General features: G+C 30.9%; 1 protein-coding gene across 1 annotated transcript; it reads left to right on the top strand.

Annotated features, from left to right (window-relative positions):
* The first annotated feature begins 7,383 nt into the window (after nt 1–7,383).
* LOC140920279 (histone H4-like) lies at nt 7,384–7,925 on the top strand. Its single transcript, XM_073368345.1, has one exon. It carries the CDS (start codon nt 7,461–7,463, stop codon nt 7,770–7,772), a length of 312 nt encoding a protein of 103 aa, XP_073224446.1. The 5' UTR covers nt 7,384–7,460; the 3' UTR covers nt 7,773–7,925.
* Nucleotides 7,926–9,817: the final 1,892 nt, after the last annotated feature.

Genomic DNA, 9,817 nt, shown 5'->3' with positions numbered 1-9,817 from the left:
TTTTCTAACCAAAGAATTTCTCCAGAACATGACTTGAGAGATGCCCAGAAAATCCAAATGAATAAAGGTCCAAAAGGACCAACTACAAGAAAACCCAAAACCAAATTCAAAAAATGACTTGACAGCCAACAAGTTTCTCAACCTCAAAACATTGAAGCTATATAAGCTTCAATGACAGAAGAAAAGCGTTGTTTACAAAAAATTACAAAGCTGTCTCTCAAATGGACTGTCATTTCTTCAAAATCAAGATAAGGGAGAGTCTTCATCTTCAAAAACCCCTTTCTCAAAATATTCAAAATATTCTTTCAAGACTTTCACAGGAGGGATCATCCTAAAAAACTATTTCAAAACTCCCACGGAAGGAATTCTAAAAAATGATTTTAAAACAAAATGAATCTTAGGTTTCCTTAACAAACTTTAAACCAAAATATGAGTATTTTGTTAAAGCAGAATTTCAAAACATTTGGACAATAGAGGGTCAATTTTATAATTGAAGTCCTCAATTAGTCATATCAAATATTTTTCCAGAAGGCTGATTTTTCAAACCATGAGATTTATCAAAACCCCAACATTACTACAAATCTATTCTTGAATTAACAGAATCTGTAACAATTCAAGATAACCCAAAAGAAGGCCCATTGGCCTATTCAACAGCAAAAATCCACAAAATAATCCCACCTTCAGAATGGGGACCAACCCTTCATACCCCAAAACAATTCCCACTTGATTTCAAAACCACAATAAACTTTTAATTACTGGGACTACCAACAAGCCTGGTATAATGTTTTCTTCATGCAAAACCAGAAATATAGTCATACTTGACTATTTTTCTTTAATCTAACCATGGATCCTTCAAAAATCCATGGTTTGCCCATTGGTGGAAACTGTATGGCTCCATTCCAAATATCTTAAAACCAGAAGTCCAAGAAAGCTTCCAACTATACAAAACACACTACAAACCCACAGACAGAGAACACATTTTTCATCATTTAATGCTCTTCTCTACAAAAAATTTCTTACCATGGGTTTTAGCCTGATATTTTGAAATTGATCAGAAGGACGCCTAAACAATCCTCGTCAGAAGATTCAAAGTCAAATGGTGGACGAAATTCTCTATTCCACCAAGTATCAAAAAACAAGTTGTATCCACATGACTCCAAAAATAGGGATTGCAGAAACCTCACCCAATGCAAACTCAGTTAGCAGCAGCAAAAATTGAATATGAATACTTTGGGATCATGGCCCAACTTCTCAAGAGCAAGGCTCAATCCTCAAAAACTTCTTCAAGCACTGCTTAAGAAACTTCCATTAATTTGGGAGATGATAATGAAAACGACTGTTTTGGTCTCTTCACCCCTATCAAATAACCAAGACATTGGTTCAGATATTTTAGGCCCAATTAAAAAAATTGTATTTCTACAAAAATCTGTTTAGTCCGTTATGTACTAGACCTAGCCCGTTTTTGTTTATGGACTTAATAAAAAAAAAAAAAAATAGGATTGTCTCTCAAAGGAAAATTCGGGGAAAAACGACAAAAGAAAACTTCGTAGAAAATTCCTCCTGACACTTGTCTACCACTTCTTTCCCCACTACCACCGAAAGCAAAACGTAGAAGGAATCTCATCATTTCCTCCACTACACAAGTCAGCAAAAGCAAGATTGTTTTCCTATATAAGGAAGGCTCCCCTTCACTTCCAAATCAAAGTTTTCACAACGGAGAAAACACACAGAGTTAGAAATCTTAAGTGTCTCCAATATTTCCAAAACTTTTAATATTTTCTTTTCAGTATTCTAAAACCATTGTAAGTATTAATCATGTAATAATTTTAATCATGTTTTAATATATTGCATTGTAAAAACCGTTGTTTAATTTCTGCATATTAAGTATGCTGTGCACTTGCAGCTCAGGCTGACCTTGTGCATCAGAAACTCTGTTGATTTTACATAGTATATTTATATCTATTATTGATATGAACTATTGAATCCAGGATGTTTACGGTATAAGAGCACCCTTGCTTAGTATATTTAAACTTACGAATTTTAAATAATTATAATCAATTCTATATAATTTATCCCCCTCCCAAGTGTGATCCCATATATATATATATATATATATATATATATATATATATACTTTTTCACTGGTATAATACCCGTGCTATCGCACGGGTGGTGCGTCGTTTATATGATTTTTTAATTAATTATTTGTTAATTTCAATTTATTTATCGACGAGAAATTTTAATTGGCATCAAAATATCTTTTTGATCATAAAAACCCCAAAATATTATTAACTTTGGCTAAAAAGCCTCCGAGCCAAAATCCAAAATATACATAAGTACATAAAGTGTACTTTTAAATTATGGGTCTTACAGAAGATGTTTTAATTTTTTCTGAACAACATTTTAAACACCTAAAAACATTTTTCACGATCACTAAGAAAAATGGAATGGTTGTTTCAAAATCCAAACTTTACCTTTTTAAAAAAAAAATCCGTTTCCTAGGACACTATATTTCTCAGGGTACAATACCCCTAATGAAAGGTCCTTAACTTTTGCGGATAAATTCCCAAACAAAATTCTTGACAAAACCTAATTGCAAAGGTTCTTAGGAAGTCTAAATTATGTCCTATACTTCTATCTAAATATTAATAGAATAGCAAAACCTCTCCATGATAGGTTAAAGAAAAACTTTGTCACATGGTTAGAAGAACACACTAGAATAGTTTAGATAATTAAAAAATAGGTTAAATAAATACCATGCATGCATCTAGTTGACCCATCAGCCCAAAAAGTTGTTGAGATAGATGTTTCAGATTTAGGATATGGGGTATTCTAAAACAAAAAATAAATAACAAAGAGTGCATTGTCGAGTTTACATCTGCACACTATAATGATTGTCAAAAGAATTATTCTACAATAAAATAAAATAAAAAAGAAATTCTTTCAATTGTCGTGTGCAATACAAAATTTCAAAGTGATCTACTCAATCAAAAAAATTTACTTCGAAATGATTGTAAATCTGGAAAAGAAGTTTTACAAAAGGATGTACAAAACATTGCATCAAAACAGATTTTCGCTAGATGGCAAGCAATCCTTGGTATTTTTTATTTTGAAGTTGAATTTATAAAAGGAGAAAAACTCAGTTCCAGATTTTCTAACCAAAGAATTTCTCCAGAACATGACTTGAGAGATGCCCAGAAAATCCAAATGAATAAAGGTCCAAAAGGACCAACTACAAGAAAACCCAAAACCAAATTCAAAAAATGACTTGACAGCCAACAAGTTTCTCAACCTCAAAACATTGAAGCTATATAAGCTTCAATGACAGAAGAAAAGCGTTGTTTACAAAAAATTACAAAGCTGTCTCTCAAATGGACTGTCATTTCTTCAAAATCAAGATAAGGGAGAGTCTTCATCTTCAAAAACCCCTTTCTCAAAATATTCAAAATATTCTTTCAAGACTTTCACAGGAGGGATCATCCTAAAAAACTATTTCAAAACTCCCACGGAAGGAATTCTAAAAAATGATTTTAAAACAAAATGAATCTTAGGTTTCCTTAACAAACTTTAAACCAAAATATGAGTATTTTGTTAAAGCAGAATTTCAAAACATTTGGACAATAGAGGGTCAATTTTATAATTGAAGTCCTCAATTAGTCATATCAAATATTTTTCCAGAAGGCTGATTTTTCAAACCATGAGATTTATCAAAACCCCAACATTACTACAAATCTATTCTTGAATTAACAGAATCTGTAACAATTCAAGATAACCCAAAAGAAGGCCCATTGGCCTATTCAACAGCAAAAATCCACAAAATAATCCCACCTTCAGAATGGGGACCAACCCTTCATACCCCAAAACAATTCCCACTTGATTTCAAAACCACAATAAACTTTTAATTACTGGGACTACCAACAAGCCTGGTATAATGTTTTCTTCATGCAAAACCAGAAATATAGTCATACTTGACTATTTTTCTTTAATCTAACCATGGATCCTTCAAAAATCCATGGTTTGCCCATTGGTGGAAACTGTATGGCTCCATTCCAAATATCTTAAAACCAGAAGTCCAAGAAAGCTTCCAACTATACAAAACACACTACAAACCCACATATAGAGAACACATTTTTCATCCTTTAATGCTATTCTCTAAAAAATTCTTCTTACCATGGGTTTTAGCCTGATATTTTGAAATTGATCAAAAGGACGCCCAAACAATTCTCGTCAAAAGGTTCAAAGTCATATGGTGGACGAAATTCTCTATTCCACCAAGTATCAAAAAACAAGTTGTATCCACATGACTCCAAAAATAGGGATTGCAGAAACCTCACCCAATGCAAACTCAGTTAGCAGCAGCAAAAATTGAATATGAATACTTTGGGATCATGGCCCAACTTCTCAAGAGCAAGGCTCAATCCTCAAAAACTTCTTCAAGCACTGCTTAAGAAACTTCCATTAATTTGGGAGATGATAATGAAAACGACTGTTTTGGTCTCTTCACCCCTATCAAATAACCAAGACATTGGTTCAGATATTTTAGGCCCAATTAAAAAAATTGTATTTCTACAAAAATCTGTTTAGTCCGTTATGTACTAGACCTAGCCCGTTTTTGTTTATGGACTTAATAAAAAAAAAAAAAAATAGGATTGTCTCTCAAAGGAAAATTCGGGGAAAAACGACAAAAGAAAACTTCGTAGAAAATTCCTCCTGACACTTGTCTACCACTTCTTTCCCCACTACCACCGAAAGCAAAACGTAGAAGGAATCTCATCATTTCCTCCACTACACAAGTCAGCAAAAGCAAGATTGTTTTCCTATATAAGGAAGGCTCCCCTTCACTTCCAAATCAAAGTTTTCACAACGGAGAAAACACACAGAGTTAGAAATCTTAAGTGTCTCCAATATTTCCAAAACTTTTAATATTTTCTTTTCAGTATTCTAAAACCATTGTAAGTATTAATCATGTAATAATTTTAATCATGTTTTAATATATTGCATTGTAAAAACCGTTGTTTAATTTCTGCATATTAAGTATGCTGTGCACTTGCAGCTCAGGCTGACCTTGTGCATCAGAAACTCTGTTGATTTTACATAGTATATTTATATCTATTATTGATATGAACTATTGAATCCAGGATGTTTACGGTATAAGAGCACCCTTGCTTAGTATATTTAAACTTACGAATTTTAAATAATTATAATCAATTCTATATAATTTATCCCCCTCCCAAGTGTGATCCCATATATATATATATATATATATATATATATATATATATACTTTTTCACTGGTATAATACCCGTGCTATCGCACGGGTGGTGCGTCGTTTATATGATTTTTTAATTAATTATTTTTTATAATAAATAGAACAAAATAAATGAAGTTAATTATCATAGTCGATAATTACCAAACTAATATATAAATTGTACTTAAAGTTATTAACATCACAACAAAATAATTTATGATGTAGTTGTCGTTGTGAGAGTTAAAATTTCATGAAGATTTATTAGTGATAGTATTGTGGTTGTTATGGAGTATCCCAAATAATATTGATTTGTAGAAAATAGTTTTCAAGATAACGGACGTGCAAGTTACAATGAAACAATCCTAATAATAGAATTTGAATGCTATTGATTCAGACATATAATAATAAATCATAGTTTACTAAAATATGTTTTACATGTAAAGAAATCTGCCGTAGAAATGTCATCCATACATTATCAATCGTTGTAGGTTGGATATTGATGTTAAATTAATAATGTATCATCAATAACTTTTGTAATGTCGAAAGACAGCTTCATTTCTTATATTTTTTCGCATCAAGAGTCATAATCTGCACCAAAGCCCTGTAACATAATATGCATCAAGGGTCATAATTTGCACCAAAGTCCTGTAACATAATCTGCATGTGAATTAATATGATCTTATGATGTAATTTCAATTGTATTTTGATTGTTTGATAAGATAACAAAATGTGAGAAATAGAGTTAACAACATACTTTAACTTTTTATTGTTGCACTACATTCTGTATAATATATTATTTGTATAACATGTTCAATGTTAGTTGACGATCCATCTCAACAAAATAATAATGAACGAAAATTGTCTTTCTATTGCAAAAATCGACAAAAAAAAAATCCAAATTGTTAATTGTATTCTTTACTATAAAACTAAGCACATTTGTTCAATTAGATTTATGTATACTATGGTATAACATTAATATGGCATATCCATGATGGAATACTCAATAGATTAGTCTAAAGTACATATTGAATTACAAAATAATTGAGCAAAACCTTTTAACTAATTGAAAAGTTGATTAAGTGAGTGATGATCTAAATTTATAGGTTATGTTGATCATTTAGATGCTTTCAATGTCTATAGTTGTATATTTTTTTTAAGTCTGCATATGGAATAATTAAAGAAAACAATATACTTACAAATCAAAGAGATTGAAAAACCTCTTTGTATACAATATTGTTTGTTGTATATGATGCTTGCTTATATTTGTCTTGTATTAAGATCTTCAACCCATTCTTACTTTTGACTCTTGAAATAACAAACAAACAAAAAACCAAAAAAATGCAAAGGAATGTGAAGAAAGTGGGTTACCTTTTAAGTGGTGGTGGTTGAATCTCTTGTAGTGCATTTGAAAAACGAAAGATAGGTAACATATGTAAATATCCATAGAAAGAAGAATTGAAAATTAGAATGGATATGAAGGAGAAAGTGACAAACCTTGACCAGACTTGTATCACATATTGTGGCAACCCATTCTTTATGGTTTTTCATTTGCGATTTTCTTCTTCTTGAATCTCTCTGATTTTCTTCTCTGTGAATCTGTTAGATTGCATAAATATTGGAGTCTTGCAGTGTGTAAACTAGAAATATTTTAAAATGACAAAAAATTGAAGAATGTGGTTTATGTGCAGAAAACTAAAGTAATTTACAATTGTAACCCTAAATTTTTTGCAAAGGTTAAATTTATGAAGAATAAAATTATATTTTTGGTATAATTAAAAAAATTTATAGTGTATTGTAGATTTCACCGGACCTTCCGTTCTTTCTTGTAAAAAAAAACCCAATTATTTTTTGTTCTTTTTCTGACTTGACACGTAAACATAAAGGTTTAAAAAATTAATTAAGAAATAAATAAGTAAAAGTCTGACGAAGGAGTTACTGATCCGCGCATGCGCTATGAAACAAAATCGAACCGTTGAAATATCTCTATCAACGCTCACAGTTGCTTCTCGTAAGTATACACGGATCGAGAAAATAGACCGTCGATTACTCCAAATCTGACGCGAATATCAAAACTCAAAACTCCGTTACCTCCTATAGTTCCCGCTGAATCTCTTATAGATATAAATACGTCAATCGCATTCTCCATTCCTCACTCAAATTTCAAATCAAAATCCCCAAATTTGTTTGTATCTCAAATTTTACCGAGAAAAAATGTCTGGTCGTGGAAAGGGTGGTAAGGGACTCGGAAAGGGAGGTGCAAAGAGGCACAGGAAGGTTCTTCGCGATAATATCCAAGGAATCACGAAGCCAGCTATTCGTAGATTGACGAGAAGAGGTGGTGTGAAGAGAATCAGTGGTTTGATCTATGAAGAAACCAGAGGTGTGTTGAAGATCTTTTTGGAAAATGTTATTCGTGATGCTGTTACCTACACTGAGCACGCTAGGAGAAAAACCGTGACTGCTATGGATGTTGTTTATGCTCTTAAGAGACAAGGAAGAACTCTATACGGTTTCGGCGGTTGAAGAAGCATTTTCTGTATTTTTGTATTGCTTTAACTGTGTAGTTGGAACATGTGATTGTTCTTTGAAACGGTGTTTATTATGGCTGTTAATTAGTCTGTGTTCTTTTGTAAGATTTGACTATATTGAAATGAAAAGAATTATTCTGCCGGTAAATTCTGATTTATTTTACCTTTGCGCCATTGAGATTGGTCTCTTTTGTTTTACACTTTTCTTGCAACTAATTGTGGACGTTTTTAATTGTAGTGTCTTTTTGCTTTATATATTTAAGCAAATGAATTTCAATTGCATGTAGCAAGAGAGGGAGAAATTAACAGATGTTATTAAATTCCTTTCCATCGTATTCGCCCTTAATGTATCAGGATTAACCAGCATTATATTCGTTTTGTATTTTTCACATATTCAGTTCATGTTTTGGTTGTTTAGTTAGTACTTACAATTGTTGAATTTTATGTGTAATTGTCAACTTTTTAGTTACTAGATTTTCACATTTTTAATGTTGTGGTGATACGTGAGTGATGGTTATGTTTTTAATCATGTGGTTGGAAAGTAAGGGCTGATGAAATCTTAGAGGAGTGCGTGGCCTGCCATTTGCCTGCTGCATTTGTGGAATTGCAAAATCTTCTTTGAACGTGAAATGTATTGGAGGAGAATGAGAATTTTGGGATACTATCACCTAATAGAGAAAGGGATAATTGCCCAACAGGTTTTTCATTCACGTGGAACAACATGAATTCCAAAGAGATAAGTTAGTTGTGGTTTATCATCTGCAAGTTTTTTCTGTCAAGTATCTAGGTATTTTTTTCAACTAGGAAATATATAAGGCATTGCATGCCATCTAAGTTTATTGATGTGATCTCTGGGAACAAGAGTAAGATTATTTTTATTTGTGGAGTAATTGCATGCCGAGATAAATGACGAGGCTTATCTAGTTTGAATTTGTTCTACGATGTTTGGGACGTTAGAAACATGGTGCTCCTAGATTTTTTGTCCATTGACATTCGAGATGCCTTCCTGCTACATCATCCCTTTATGACAATGTTACCGTGTTGAGATCTTTACCTTGTTTGGAAAAATTACAGAAGTTTCTCATTCACCAAACAAAGTTTCGCATATATTTTTTGAAAAATTGCAATTTGGAAGTTTCGCATTCACCAAATTTTTCAAAAAAAAATTAAATTAGTTTACAAAGTTGCATTTCAGTAGTTTCACATTCATCTTAAATTTCGATTTTTTATTAATTTTTGGAAAACTTGCATTTCGAAAAATTCAAATGCATCCATATTATCGAAAAAAATTGAAACATTTGAAAAAATCACATTTCAGAATTTTTCATATTCATAAAAAATTTTGAAAAAAAATTAAATTTTTAAAAAATTGCATTTCAAAAGTTTCACATTCATTTGAAATTTCGATTTTTTTTTAAATTTTTACAAAAAAATTGACTGTAAAGTAGTAGAGGGTAAATAAAGATAAAATAATATTTTCACGTGCTTTAGAGGATGAGAGGTAAAAGTGAATGTGTGAGTAGTAGATATCTAAGTTCATTCGAAGTGAGCTTATTTAATGACTAGTTTATAATATATTTGGATTGGGCCTCTTAAGCCCTTACCATCACAAAACTATTCACATTTATGAGTTTTTGTACTTCACACCCCCCAATATATTTAAAAATATTATTTTATTCTTTTTAATATATATATATATATATATATATATATATATATATATATGGATTTTTTTTACTTTTCACTCAAACATTCAAAATTATTAGAAAATTTTCAAATTTTTAAAACTTTTGTTAATTATAAAATTTTCGAAATATAGAATAAGTTTATTTTTGAAATACAATTTATTGTATTCATTAAATATTTTCGAAGTTTTCATCCAGAAAAAAAGTTTCGAAATACATATTTTCTTAACTTTAAAACTTTTGAAACAATAGATTTTTTGAAATTTTCGAAACTTAATATTACATTCGAAACTTTTGATGAAGATGAAAGTTTCAAAAATATGGATTTTTCTCAAATTTTTAAAAATGTAAATAT

Source organism: Cicer arietinum, chromosome 5 (assembly GCF_000331145.2).
Source record: "Cicer arietinum cultivar CDC Frontier isolate Library 1 chromosome 5, Cicar.CDCFrontier_v2.0, whole genome shotgun sequence".
Taxonomy (NCBI): Eukaryota; Viridiplantae; Streptophyta; class Magnoliopsida; order Fabales; family Fabaceae; genus Cicer; species Cicer arietinum.
Note: the sequence above shows the minus strand (reverse complement) of the source record. Positions and strands in the feature narration are given on the sequence as shown.

Bases quoted from the DNA above. Each gene is read 5' to 3' on its own strand.
- LOC140920279 (XM_073368345.1), top strand. From the start codon at position 7,461: ATGTCTGGTCGTGGAAAGGGTGGTAAGGGACTCGGAAAGGGAGGTGCA.